Source organism: Ruditapes philippinarum, unplaced genomic scaffold (assembly GCF_026571515.1).
Source record: "Ruditapes philippinarum isolate M1 unplaced genomic scaffold, ASM2657151v2 ctg6315_1_1_1_1, whole genome shotgun sequence".
NCBI lineage: Eukaryota > Metazoa > Mollusca > Bivalvia > Venerida > Veneridae > Ruditapes > Ruditapes philippinarum.
In genome coordinates this window covers 76464-92474 of record NW_026854605.1, presented here as the reverse complement: position 1 = coordinate 92474, position 16011 = coordinate 76464, and the positions used below count along the sequence as shown (strand labels likewise).

The 16011-nt window shown below is 32.4% G+C and overlaps 1 protein-coding gene across 2 annotated transcripts in view; it reads right to left on the bottom strand.

Moving 5' to 3' along the window:
- Positions 1-1127: 1127 nt before the first annotated feature.
- Positions 1128-16011, bottom strand: part of LOC132740567 (uncharacterized) — a 32084-nt gene continuing 17200 nt past the window's right edge. For both annotated transcript variants that reach the window (XM_060728490.1, XM_060728491.1), the window contains exons 16-22: positions 15634-15755; positions 13892-14073; positions 12073-12252; positions 11570-11636; positions 10785-10906; positions 8398-9376; positions 1128-7943 (exon numbers count right to left, since the gene is read on the bottom strand). In XM_060728490.1, coding sequence (XP_060584473.1) covers positions 7844-7943; positions 8398-9376; positions 10785-10906; positions 11570-11636; positions 12073-12252; positions 13892-14073; positions 15634-15755 — 1752 coding nt within the window. In that variant the 3' untranslated portion in view covers positions 1128-7843. The remainder of the gene's footprint in view (positions 7944-8397; positions 9377-10784; positions 10907-11569; positions 11637-12072; positions 12253-13891; positions 14074-15633; positions 15756-16011) is intronic.

The window sequence follows — 16011 nt, the reverse complement described above, 5'->3', positions numbered from 1 at the left end:
TGAAAAGAATTTTACTTTAGATTTTCCACCACTTTAGTGTTTTTAAAAATAACACTTTTTTAAGAAATAAGGAAAAAAACGAATTAATATTTACATAAGGGATATAATCTTAATAAATAAATAAAGTCCGTACGTTACGTTATTAACGTTAAAACTAACGGGAATAATACATAAGCCATTCGCCTATACCCTGCGGTCAAAATTTGAAATAAAGGCCCACTAGCTAGACTAAGATACATGTTAGTCTGTCCTTTCTATCTAAATATCCTGTACACGCCATTAACCAATTACTTCATTTTGTTTTCTTTCTTCTCTTTTTTTTTGGTGTGTGTGTGTGTGGGGGGGGGGGGGGGGGGCGGGGGGGGGGGGGGGGGGAGAGAGGAGGTTTCCTAAGTAAGTCTTGTACCTCATGAACAAATATCTTTTAGAACTTCATAAAATAAAAAAAACTCACAAAAAACAACTATTTCCAGGTTCTGAGACCAAGATATACAACGGACAGCACCATATCACACAGCTTTGTCAGAGCTTCCCGCAAGATGTATATCAAAGGCTGTTTCAGGGATAAATGTCCTTCACAGAAATTATATGGTGCTCAGGTAAGTTGAAAAAATAAGATAAAATTGCATGTTTTTTTATTGTTGTATAAAAGTTTATACATACCATCAAATAGAGAGAAATAGAGAATCCCTAAAGAACGCACAAAACGACAATGAAAATAGAAATAAATAAACTGGTCAAACAGAAAGAAAGGTAATTTCTGACAGACTTTGGAAGGGACTTTGGAAGGAATGTATTCTGCATTAACGTAGATCACCCATATTTTTTGTAAGTGTCGTAGTTGTTCAAAAGATTAGATTTACCATCCCAACCTCTCGGCACTTTCTGTTAATAGTCTGATAAGGACAAATGATTATGAATATTTGTCGAGGTGTTCCAATTGTTAGGTGTAATACGACATTTAAGCTGTAACGAGTTACCTTTCTTTGATTCATATTCCACTAATATATTTTAAGGGTCAATTTGATGTATTAAACAGCATGGAATGAATAGAACATAATATTAAAACAACCTTTAATATTGTGGAGCAAGTGAATTTCAATATTTAAAAGAGATTCACAAAGATGCTGATAATGAATGCTATTTACTGAAGATTTTTTTTTTTTTTGCAAATTTGCAAATTGTTTAATATAAAACTGAAGAGAAAAGAAAAACAAACAGTTATTATTACATAGAAAATAATTAACATGTGCTCGTAATACAATATTTACATAGGCAATCGATCATTTCATGTACATCATACAACAGGTCCATTGTTTTGTTGAGTAATACTAAATAAATACATGTATTAAAGAAATTTAAGATTTATTGTTGTTGACAAGCAATTTAAACAATCCCGAAGTGTATAAATGTCATCAAATGAATAAATAAATGTGAAATTATCGTCTTTTTTTTCATGGATTTTTTTTATCATTTCTTTACCCTGATTTTTAACATATCCTAGGTATATTTAATTAGCCGACTTTCCTGTACATGTATTACCAATTTCTCCGAAATCTAACTGATCCTACTTCATTTCTGAATCAGCAGTGAGATGAAAATGACCATCCAGTGGGATCAATGTCCGGGATCAATTGCCATTGAGTAATAAGTTTCAACAACAAAGGTTACATTATTTGCTGCTCATATGTACTCAAAGTATCAGGTCAGTTTGGCAAAAATAAATAGAAATTCAAAATAACAATCTGATTAAAATCAGCTCTAAATTACGCTCCTACATGTAAAAAAAAGTAGATCTGAACTTTAGCAGTCAGATTGTTCAAAATAATACAATTCTTTCTAGTGTCATTGTTACATGCTAAATCAATTTATATCACACACAAATTACGATAAAAAACAATGGTAAAGAAAAAAACAGAATCCTTGCCCCTTGACAATGCAAAAGTTGTATAACCTTAAATATGCTGGTTCAAAAACTTATTAGTCTTTGCCAGACCATGGGGTCAATTTTTCAATGACCCCGTTGAAAACTGATCAAATATTTGCAGGTCATGTTTGAACATTGATAAGTGATCTAAATAATATTGTGAAATATGTCGATGGTCATACATACATGTATACAGTAATATTTCTGTAGTCCTTTAAGATTTTTAGGTGATGAACATTTCTTTATTTCGTTCAAGAGGACCCAGGGCTAAAACATTTTGCCAATCAGCAATAACTTTTATAATGGACTGCTCTATGCTTCTATAATATTACATTGCATGCTTATGTGGTTGTATTCTCCCCACTTTTACAAGGATTCACTTGTGAAATTGACTGTATTCAACTGTTATTAATACTCGAGAAAGTGACTGTATTCAACTGTTATTAATACTCAAAAGATATCACACTTGTTAAAACCCATCTACCCTTCTTAGAATGCATATTAACCATAAGGATCTATTACATGTTTTTCAATCTCATGTGCAATCTTATTACAGTACTGACGTAAAGTAATGTCCAAGGGAAGTAACTGCTATGTGTGTAGTGCCAGCAACGGTTACTTCCCCTGATCATTTCAGAAAAGTAAGATTGATGTGCTTGTAAAATGACGCCTGCGAGAGATTCTGTTCTTAACAGGGGTTCCTCTATTACAAACCAAACATCTACTACAAGACAAACAAAACTCAATCTTAAATGTACAATATCCCCTATTTTGATCAAAATTTTACGATCGATCAGTTCTCAACATCGTTTTGATCAAAATTAAATGTTGAATGTTTGGCAGAGTAAATTCTCACTTTAAAACATAACCCAGGTTTAGTTCCCAAAGTTGAAAAATGACCCATGGGCTCAATTTTCAACAGGATCAAAATTTAATGTTACCCTGGCCTTCACACTAATGCAGTTTGGCCAAGCAATTTTTTAGCTGGCCAACTTCCAATTTTGATACTGGTATCCCCAAATCATTCAGGATGCTTTCATATGTTATAATTAAGTTTATAACCCTGTAATTCAATATTCCGATTTAATATCTTGCATAAACTAAACATTCTGTACATGATACAAACAATTAAAATCTATACACACAGAATATTTACAATCATGAAGCATAGGAATTAAGTCCAAAAACAAAATCGGATATACATGTACCCACCGGTATCATAGCATTTACTGCACAGCAGTATAAAGCTACACAAATTTAAGCTATACAACATTTTACATATTTGTTTAATGTATGATGAACATAAATGGCACACGTAATTATCACTAGTTCACTAAACAGGCATGATAATATCATATCAACATAAAAAATTAGAAACAAGTTATAGAAAGAGTATCAAGCACGAGACTATCTGATTTGTACAAGCAGGCTTATTTTATCAAATTGCCAAGAGTTTTGATGGTCTTTCTCTTTTGTATCACAGGCAAAAGCAAAAAGCACTTTCTCTGTTGTCACAATATGAAACCCCAAAAATAGTTTAGCCAATCAACGAGCATGCTTTATTTTTTATCCCCAGCAGATAGTGCCGTAACTGGAGTGCGAGTAACTGACATCTGCACTCCAGTTAATGCTCTGTGCAGTTATTGGTAAACGATTTAACTCTTTGACATATTTTCAATAAAAATGTCTCCAAACTATGATACAAGCAATTATAAAAAACATGTTTTAAAAAATGTAAAAAACAACAACAAAAAAACAGAACAGAAAGCATAAGTAATAAACCTGCAAAGTAATCAGATTCGTTTTCACTAAAGAAGGAGCTTTTGCTGAAAATTCCATTTATTCGTTATATATATATAAACTATTCCTCTTCAATTAAATATGCATTGACGTCAGTGAAATTAATTTTTTTCATAATCCATAGGATATCAAATATAACTACATGTAATTCGCATGTTATATTATTTCAGTAATTGGTTACAGGAGCTCAACTGAAGTCAAAAAGCCTTAAAACATAAACATTGAAATTCTCACATTGATCAAGGGAAGCAGCACTTAAACAAGAACGGGGTCACGCTCGATATTTTCTTATTTCTAAAGTCAAACACATCAGAGGAAGAATTTAACAGTAAAGAGTACTTTAACAAAACATAAGTCATTTAGAAGAATTTTACAGTAAAGAAAACTTTTACAAAACATAAGTCATTTAGAAGAATTTTACAGTAAAGAATACTTTTACAAAACATAAGTCATTTAGAAGAATTTAACAGTAAAGAGGTCTTTTACAAAAAATAAGTCATTTAGAAGAATTTTACACTAATGAGTACTTTTACAAAACGTAAGTCATTTAGAAGAATTTTACAGTAGAAACTTTTACAAAACATAAGTCATTTAGAAGAATTTTACAGTAAAGAGTACTTTTACAAAACATAAGTCATTTAGAAGAATTTAACAGTAAAGAGTACTTTTACAAAACATAAGTCATTTAGAAGAATTTTACACTAATGAGTACTTATACAAAACATAAGTCATTTAGAAGAATTTTACAGTAAAGAGCACTTTTACAAAAGATGAGTCATTTTTTTTTGTAACAAAAAAAATCTAATTTCATATTTGACCTGACAGTAAATCAAAACGAAAGTATAAAAACACACACACAAAAAACAACATAATACATATAATAATATAGAATATATAAAACATGAAACAAAACATGAAAAAAGTAATGCCTACAAATCTGATAAAAACAGAAACAATATTCAAGGAAAATTGCACTCAAACCCTCCTATTAACTAAACTATATACATTTGTATACATCTTTTTATCACAGTCAATCTAGACCAAAAAAACAACAACAAAAACGGTGCGCCTGTTCCTCAGTTTTGTTTTATTGCATTTGGCATCATTAACTTTTAAACCTTGAAGTTTTAGAAGCATTTTAATAACTTGCCTAAAGTTGTAATTAGACAAGAGCACACCCATGTTTCAAATTTATACAGTCAGGCTAGACTCTAAACAGGCACCAGCTCAAGTCTTGTTTTTATATAATGTTCTTACCGCTAAATATCAACACAAGAATTGAAATTTTTCAAACGTTATCCTTTGACGATTAATGGTTTAAAATCATAAAATGTAACATACATGTAGTTCTATCACCAATGATTTAATAGCTACAAAAAAGCAGATTTCAATTGAGTTTTGATGTAACATACTTGCATGCCAAAAATAAACAGAAGCATTGAATTTTTTCAAAAGTACTGTAATGCTACTAAAAATCACACAGAAATTTTGCTATCAATTTCTAATAAGATAATTGCAGCGAAAAAATGAATCTTAGCCTGTCTTTTGATATAACATAATTACATGTCGTATATAAGCATAATCATTGATATCTTTCACAAGTTATCCAGTTAAAATCAATTGTCTACGGCCATACGGACATATAGACAACGTCTTACTATAAATCATCCCAAAGAATTTGTTGGGTGTATACAAAAAATACAACATGAGCTGTTGCCAAAATAAAGGAACATAAACAAATATATTACTTTTGCTTTTGTAGCACTTAATCATCATTATAGCACTGCAATAGCTTTAAATACAACCATTGTAGAAAGGTAAAAATATATAATATTTTATAAACAAAAAGTCATCTAAAATCTAAAAGCTACATCAATGTGACAATATTTTTTGTACGTAGGTCCATATAAAGTTCATATAAACCATAAGTTTACATTTTTGCCATATTTTCCTACTTAATTAAAGGTATTTTCCTAGCCTGACATTTCTTTAACTATACAAAATTACAGAGTTTAGTTGTGTTGAATGTAATACTAAATTAGATGTTATTTTCATTTTATCCTAATATTTTTATTAAAAGAGACATAGATTGGGATACTGATTCAAGTCTTTTGGAGAGATTTGCATCTACTAAAACAAATTTAACAAATATGCGTTGACTTCAGTGAAATTAATTTTTTCATGAAAAATAAGAAATTACCTGTAAATTTCCATATTGTTATATTTCAGTAATCTATTACAGGAGCTCAACTGTTGTAAAAAGAACAACATTAAAAACATAAAAATTTTAATTCTTAGATTGTTCAAGTGAAGCACTTAAACAAGAGCAGGGGTCAAGCTTGACTTTACTTATTTCTAAAGTCAAACACATCAGAAGAAGAATATTATAATAGTAAAGAGCACTCCTACAAAATATAGTTTCTTTTTTTTGTACATAATCTACAGAATATAAATCATATTGATAAGCAGATGAAGAAATAAATATCAAAACGAACAATTACTTTTTTCATTCGATGTTGGTCTAAATTATTAATAGTGTTTTTAAAATGTTTGAAGCTATAATTATGGAATGTAACCAAACATAATATCACAAAAATACTGAAACAAAAATATGAAACAAAATCAACAGCAACATTCCCCTAACACAAACCAGCAACACAGATCACCGGTAAGTCCGTCCTGCAGGACACAAAATGGGACAGTGAGCATGTGCAAATGCACACAAAACATTTCAAAGCATTTGCTACAGTGTAACACAAGTATGAATAGCCATCAAGTGTGATAATAATGCTGACGCATTAAATGGTTTTCTTTAACATCTGCTTAATAACTTTTACATTGAGTATATGTATTTCTTTCAGCTTCTAATGGTTTACTGACATCTCACGGAAATTTAATGATAAAAAACTCAATTGAAGTACATGCTCTTACTGTTGAACATGACAGCTGACATTTCATGAAGCAATTTCTCTTTTTCTCTAATAAAGCAAGCTTGCTATATTATAAATTGTATATAAAAGATTTTATAATAGATTATTGTGATACATATTTAAACACAGTTTGAAATACATGTATAACCCGGCTAGCCACTCAGCAGCTTCGATTTTATGCGTAAACAATCATTTACATAGGCCCATATAACTTGACAAAAATCTTTCTATTACTAAACTAACAAGAGCCATGTTATAACATGGCTATCCCCCGCCAAATGTGTTTGCTCATTGGAAGAATATATATGTAGTAGAGCAGAATAATTCAATTTTAAGAGGTCTTTTGGTAATGAAAACTGATGCTGAAGTGATAACAGATTTGAAACCTATATGAATACTGATGGCTTAAAAATATAGGGCAATAACTAGACTCCTCAATGAGATTTATTCACAAATGAAGTTTCAAGTTGATACCTCTAACACTTTTTAAGATAAGCTCCGGGACAAAAAGTATGAAAAATAACAAAGAGTAATCACTCAAAAATTATAAAAAGTAGAGTTATCATTCTTGAGCACCGCATTCCTCCTCAATAAGATAAATCCACCATTGACATCTCAATGACTTTTTGAGTTAAGCTCCACTTAGGTGAAAAATTAAGTATGAAAAATAACAAAGGGCAATAACTCAAAAATCATGAAGGGTAGAGTTATCATTCTTGTGCACTGCACATCTCCTGAGTGAGATCTATCCACCTATGAAGTTTCATGTTGATATCTCAAAGGCTTTTTGAGATATGCTCTGGACAAAAATTAAGTTTGAAAAATAACAAAGGGCAATTACTCAAAAATTATGCAGGGTAGAGTTATCATTCTTCTGCACTGCACTCCTATCCACCTATGAAGTTTCAAGTTGATACCTCAAATACTTTTTGAGATATGCTCTGGACAAAAATGTCGGACGGAAGTATGGACGGACGGAGACTATTTCTATATCCCCCACCGCCTTTCGGTGGGGGATAACAATATACATATATCAGTACTAAAAATATACATGTATATATAAGTAGGTCAGGTAATAAAACCGCGAACTACTTGAATAGACTGAGGATATAAAGGTAAGCAGGACGGTTTGTATATCCTCCTGTGCCTGGTAAATCTGCTGAAGATAAAAATAGATTTAAGTAGGTCAGGTCGTAATTCCCCCACTGCTCGAATCAACTGAGGCAAATACACTTGTATCAATCGTTCCACTGTTCATTTCCTCTCCTTCTGCTATTTCAGTAGGACTGCAATAAACAAAACATCTCTGTGGCTGACAACATACATGTATATACAAATTCAAATTTTACATATCCTAAAAACTTTGTTTTTTTGTTGTCTTTTAAGAGACTGTTTCATACATTCTACACTTCTTTTAGACAATTACAAATGAAGATATACTATGTGGCAGCATGGCAGAGTGGTTAACGTGTTGTACTAGTAATCTAAGGGTAGTTGCACGTTCAGGTTCAAACCCTTTCAGGGGTGAGTCATTGTTTCCTTGAACAAGAAACTTTACATTCGCTGCTTAGTACTGGTTGGTTCCAGGAACGGATTCGGAAGTGTTTCAATAAGCTAATGATTGAGCTTCCAACACAATCAAACTAAAATAAATGTTTATAAACTAAACTAAATGAAGAAGTGTGAAATGGAATTCAGAATTAAATTTTAAAGCAATAGGATTGTAATGTAGAAAATTACCTGAAATTGAATGCATCAGACATACTTCCAGAATAGCTCATAGTTGGTGTACTGGTACTTGCCATGACCACATTACCAGTTGTCACCAGGTCAACTCCTGTGGTCACCTGAGGGCTGTCAGTATGAGCAGCAGGGGTAACATTCTGTTCTAAATACGTTTGCAGACTTCTGATAATGTCAGGTGGTTGTGTATTTAATACAGCCATGATCTGAGCCAAATCTGGATTGTTCTGAAGACCCATATAGATCTCTTGCTGGCTGTTGGGTAACGTTGATCTCACAGGTTCTCGTAATCGGAACATATTATTACCTAAAGGTTCCATGTAGGGATTCTCAATTTGTGATAGTGCAACCCCATTGTTTAGCTGACTGTTGGAAAGTGAGGAATGGCAGCTGCTTGTGCTTTCCATGGAACTATGGTCACTTTGCTGTTGTACTACAACTTCAGAAGAGCCTGATTCATACGAGACTATTGACATGTGACAATCTCCATCTTCGATAACTATTTGCTGGGGCTCATAACTGATTCGCTGTGGAGATTTGTTTGCTGAATGAGAATCATTGTGGCAGGTTAAGTTGGTTCCCAGCATAGGTGAACCCATAGGGTTTGTGGTAGCTTTTTCTGTAGGATATAAGTCTGCCACAACTGTTGGTAGTGAACTCAATCTTAGAGAGCCATGCTCAGATGTATCTTGTTGCTGGTGCCCAGCTGAGTGAGTTTGGAAAGGGGAACCAATAGTATCTTGAGAGTAACTGGCACTTGAGAAAGCTGGGCTTGGCGTGTGAGGATAACTTGGACTCGCTACTTGATGAGCCGGGCTCTGACCATGATAATATGGACTTTGACCAATGTGAACTGGACTTGGCATAGCAAATGAGCTTCCTTGTTGAGGATAACTGTCAACAGACTGACCTTGTTGTAAGATCTTTGCTATGGTTGGGTGACTCACACTAACTCTTGGTCTCTTTATCTTTGCAGCTTTAAAGAAAAGAATTTTAACAACATTTATTACTTTATGAAATATTATTAAACTGGGTCAAAAAGTCAACACTTGGTACTGGTCAGCATTTACAAAATAAAATTGGCACAGCAACCAATTTAGTGTTTGAAAATAATTTTTTATAAAACTGTCGTTTATTAAACTGATGTGTAAATGTGTTATGATTCATATGAAATACTGCAATTCTATTGGACAAAAATAATTTCAAACACTTAATAAGTTTTAAGGTCTGTTTTTTATGTAAACTAATAAAGGTTTGTTTTTTATGTTAACTAACATTTTTGACTATTTTTGACTCTTGCATGTTTTCATCAGGTATATTTTGGTCATGTGATTGTTATCAAAATAGATTTAGTTTCATATTTGGATCTTCCTAAGGTTAACAGTAACTAAACCTTATCAACTAAAATATAAGGGATTAAACTGGCTAAAAGACCTCTGTACTGCTTTGTCAGCAATGTTGAATATTAAGATGATCAAGAAGGTATGATGAAGTTTCATGTCAGTAAATTATACTGACCTATGTTATGCTCTGGACAAAAAGACGTGTTTGGTAAACACACATGACCTGGGCCCTTGTCAGTAAAACATTTTCCAAGTACTGGTTTATCCATTCACTAAGTTACGAAAGGAAAGATTGCTTACACAATAATACAACTTAACAGTCATGATATTTTGTTATTGTAAAAAAAAATGTCAGTGGGCATGTCAATGCTATTTGATGAAGTTGATGAATAACTTAAACATAAAAGTTAATCATATATAGACAAATGTGAGATATTGACCTTGAATCCAGTGACCCCAAACACAATTGAAAGTTGTAGGACCACGTATGGTATGTTCCTTCTTAATATGAAAGACATTAATTTTTTACACCAGTGACCTTGATCCCAGTGATACCTAACTCCCTTCAAAGTTAAAAGTCCATTAAAGGTATCTACCTACCACAGAAATGGAACGTATCATAAAATAAATGAAGTAGTTAGCAGAAATTTAAGATATGTCCAACTTGTCAGAAAAGGTTAACAATACCAGAGCATGGCCGAGTGGTTAATGCGTCGGACTAGTAATATAATGATCGCTAGCCGCATGGGTTCAAACCCAGTCATGGGCAAGTCGTTGTTTCCTTGAGCAAGAAACTATACACTCAATGCTCAGTACTGGTTGGTTCCAGGAATGGATTCAAAAGTGTGTCTTTAAGCTTATAGCTCCCTACACAATCGAACTAAAATAAATTCTGTATAAACCAATACCAAAGTCCTATATTCAAAGTGAAAAATAAAGGAAATAACAGGAAATATTAGATCGCACAGTTATATAACTTATATATCATGTTGTTTTTCTTGTATCAGTAGGTAAGAAACTATGAATTATATCATTACGCACCATTAAATGTTGGTCCACTGAAGCTGAGTGAACTGTTGAGAGGTGAGGACAAATCTACCGTCTCTATCCCAGAATCCACAGACGGTGAACGTGCATGCTTGCCACAAGTTATCTCCAGAGCACTGTGGAAAAAAATACATATTGCATATACACATAATGAAAGTAAAAAGAAATTCTTATACAAGATGTAGATGTCGAGATAAATGTGTATTCTTTTTTTGGTAAAATTCCTTCAAAAGTTTTTCCCATTTTATTGGGTTACGTTTATATTTCTTTGCGTATGTGTATGTTTGGTGAAACATTTTATACATTTAAAAGATAAGATATATATCCAACCTGACATTCAAAACAAAAGAATAAGTACATTTATTAATTTTCTTGACAAACTTCTTCACATGAAAGAATCCAAAGTCCTGGCCTGGATTTCCAACACACAGTGGTGAGGGGCAAGTGGTTTGAAGTCAACAATCTTAACAAAACACCAACAGATTCCCTTGAATATTCTTCATTGCATTTTAAACTTGCATTTTAAAATATAATAACTATTGAGCTGAAAAATGGTCTAGAAAGAGCCTAATAGGCTGCCTTTTTATATAACTTTGTCAGCAAGCAGAAATTCCACTATCTTAATGGATATTCTCCTTACATGAAGTCGTTCATTTAACGTAACAAGATTTAAACCCATCAGCAATGAGTGGCAAAATACTGTGATATAAGACTGTTATATTACCTCCCTTGAAAATAGTAAACAGACAATGAACAATTATATAAAAGAAACTTCTTACGCAAACTGCTGGTCTAGATGTACAACGAAAGCATCTCTAATTCCAGTGTATCCGGCCACCACTGCATCTATATAATACAACAGAGAATATATATTTGAAGCCATCTGCTAAAGTTGTGTAACAAACGTGCCTTACTTTGAATTGTGAAGAATCATTTCAAAGTTTAAGGGACTTCTATTTCAAAATATAAGAACTGAGCTAACAACAGTTTAGTCTGGTCAAACTGTATGATAATCCAGTCTGGAGTGGACTTGTTCTATACTAGTGGCAAAGCTTATCACTTAAGCTTCCAGCAGTTTAGGTTAATAGGTATTCATTTACTTTACATTTATTTTCACTTAAAACTGAACACAAATCAACATATTTATTGAGTATTCTTTCATGTCTTTACCATCAAATCAATACATATTCAGAATTATGATCCTTATTTTTACTAATACACAATGCTCACCAACAACTCCCCCAATTAACAAAAATAAATAAAGGGGAATAATCTCTTTTACCTTTGTCACAGTATTTATCAAAAGTTTCCTCCCTTGTTTTGTCTCCTGGATAAAGATATTGATAAATCTTGCCAGATTTCACCTCTTGTGTTGCCTTCAAAATGTTGGCGAGATTTTTCTCCTTCAGTTTTTTATGTCCAGCTACGTCCATGTCATAAATCTTCTTTTTCTTACGTCCATCTGTTAATTTTAGTTTAATACAGTATTAAAGATTCTAACTTGATTGCTTCAATAATTAGAGTTACTTCAAATCAAACTCCAGCTAATTTTCTGGATCCAGACAATTTTCTGGATCCGTACAATATTCTGGATTTAGCCAATTTCCTGGATACAGCCAATTTTCATGTGAATTATAAATGAAAGTGAATGAAATGATCTAATACTTAATATCTGAGAATAAATTGGCCGTGAATGTTCTTATTTGTCTGCTGTTCTACACTGTAAAGCAATACCCTTAATATCAATATAAAAATTTAAAAACAAAGTTCTGCTGGATTTTCTACAGCAAAGTTTAAAATTCTCTGGGCACATTTTTCAGATCGAGGACTGCGTAAAAAAACATTGGGACTTTGATTTATGTACCATACTCATTCCAAGCCGTCAACATAAGACAAGTCGCCCTATGATCCTAACATGAGTCACCATATGATCCTAACATAAGTCACCCTATGATCCTAACATAAGTCTCCCAATGATATAACATAAACCATCCTATGATCCTAACATGAGTTACCCTATGATCCTAACATAAGTCTCCCTATGATCCTAACATAAGTCTCCCTATAATCCTAACATAAGTCTCCATATGATCCTAACATAAGTCTCCCTATCAACCTAACATAAGTCTCCCTATAATCCTAACATAAGTCTCCATATGATCCTAACATAAGTCTCCCTATGATCCTAACATAAGTCACCCCATCAACCTAACATAAATCTCCCTATAATCTTAACATAAGTCTCCCTATGATCCTAACATAAGTCACCCTATGATCATAACATAAACAATCCTATAATCATAACATAAACCATCCTATGATCCTAACATAAGTTACCCTATGCTCCTAACATTAGCTGCTCTATGATCCTAACATAAGTCACCCTATCAACCTAACATAAGTCCCCCTATGATCCTAACATGAGTCACCCTATGATCCTAACAAGAATCACCCTATGATCCTAACATAAGTCACCCTATGATCATAACATAAACCATCCTAAAATAAGTTACCCTGTGATCCTAACATAAGTCACCATATGATCATAAATTAAACCATCCTATGATCCTAACATATGTTGTCCTATGATCCTAACATAAGTCTCCCTATGATCCTAACATAAGTCTACCTATGATCCTAACATAAGTCATCATATGATCCTAACATAAGTCACCCTATGATGCTAACATAAGTCTCCCTATGATCCTAACATCAGTCTCCCTATGATCCTAACATAAGGCTCCCTATGATCCTAACATAAGTCTTCCTATGATCCTAACATGACTCACCCTATGATCCCAACATAAGTCACCCTATGATCATAACATAAACCATCCTATGATCCTAACGTAAGTCTCCCTATGATCCAAACATAAGTCTCCCTATGATCCTAACATAAGTCTCCCTATGATCCTAACATAAGTCTCAAGTTTCTCTATGATTCTAACATAATTCTCCCTATGATCATAACATAAGTCAACATAAGTAACTTAAAAACATGGAATTTTATCTATGAAATACTGTTATCTATCAGTCTGTTAAACGAAATGAACAAAAACAGTATTTTCAGAACTGTAACCCTAAAAATACAATTAGTTTACCTGTAATATCCTCTTTTATAATGAGTACACATGCCGTTAGATGACCAAACACACTCTTCACTCCCTGACTGTCAGTTATATTCTGGTCAGAGAATCTCAACAAGAATGTACCAGATCTTCCATTCTTACACCTCTTTAACTTCTCTTTTGCATCCTCCTTACTGATGAAACCCAGGATTAATCTGAAAAAAAAGAGTACAATAAATCCTCAAAATTAGATACATAACTGATACTCCCAAGTACACTAAATCCTCATAATGAGAAACATATTGGATTCTCCAGAGTACAATAAATCCTCATAATGAGAAACATATTGGATTCTCCAGAGTACAATAAATCCTCATAATGAGAAACCAGGCCTCGACACTAACTTTTTAAGCAGATGGTAAGCCGGACCACTAGATTTGAAATCTAGGTGGTCCTTCCATAAGCCAGGTGGTCAATAATCATTATTATATCATTTTACTGCAAATTTAGAAAAATATGCTTAAAATTGATGACAAAGATGTATTATTAACCTTAGAAAACATATATTTTTTGGTATTTCATCGTGGTGTTGTTTTTATTTTTATCTCATTCAAAAATACACCAACCGGGCTCGTATTTATGCTTACTTTTTACAAAAAGTGAGTCCTCTCTCAACACAAGTTAGAGAATAGTGAAACCATATGTGTTTGATATTTAATTACTGATATTCAAATATACATTGCTGGTGCTTGGTATGTCTTATATTCATGATTAGTATATTTGATAGATTTTTAATCAAACTAATTATCTGATTCTTGTCTTTGAAAACAAGAAAATATCTAAAGGATATAAAAATAATACCGACGTTATATATAACTATAGTTAAGCTTATTTTTTGACATTTTTATTATGAATACAGAATTTTTACCTCCCTGTTACTTGTTGGTTGATTTTTTTTTTTACATTGAGTATATTTAACCTTTTAAAGTAATTTTTACTCTGGAAGAAATGGATCTCTTATCATTAAATTAAATTACTAGATTAAATTAAAATATTAGATTAAATTAGTTAAATTACTAGATATATTTTTCCATTTCCATTCGCTTGATGCAATTATTCAACTATCTGAACTGATATCCCATACAATATCATAATACCTAGCATAATTAGAATGAATTTTCTACCTAAATTAATATCACAAATTCTTAACTCTTTCAACTTGCATAAACAAACTTTAAGCGACATAAAATGAAAGTTATTGGTGACTTCAAAGCATCTTTAACTAATCAGAGGTTAACGAACCATATACATGTAACAGACAAAAGATTTTAAACAAAAAATATATAGTAACATGTTTTTGACAAAATCGCCATTCTCCCAAATGAGCCTTGCACCAAGCAGAAAAATCAAGTGGTCAGACGGACCAGTGGCTTTTAAAATTAGGTGGTCCTTGCCAAAATCAGGTGGTCTCGGACCAACGGACCACCGCTAATGTCGAGGCCTGGTAAACATATTGGATTCTCCAGAGTACAATAAATCCTCATAATGAGATACATATTGGATTCTCCAGGGTACAATAAATCCTCATAATCAGATATATATAGATTCTCACAAGTATGACATTACAAGTTTTATAATTCATTGATTAAATCCTAAGAATAGCCATTGTTACATATATCTTCTTAACTGATACAGGAGTGAAAAAGCTGTAATAATCCTATGATAATATTATATTATTTAAAGAAAATGTCTATGCAATACAATAATCAGCTCACCCATCTTTCCAGAAGTTGAGGAGATATTTATCAAGGAGATTATATATTCCTATAAACCATTTCCAAAATGAGAAAGTTAGTTGTGTGTTGTCATCATTACTGTCTGTCTTCTCTAGTTTATCCTGAAAAAAACGCCATTGTAAAAAAATATATTTATTTCACACCTTTAAAAAATGTGACTAAAGATTTTCCAGATATTGCACTAAGTAATGTTCTTATACATGTATAAATGATTATTAAATCCAATCTAATCAATTTAGCCAAATTTCATTCCCAAAGTCCAAAAAATAAGTATCAAATGCATACATTTGTACTTTTCTCCATCAAGTCTCAGTTTCATTTTCCGAGTCCAAACAGTCTATATCAAACCCATATTGT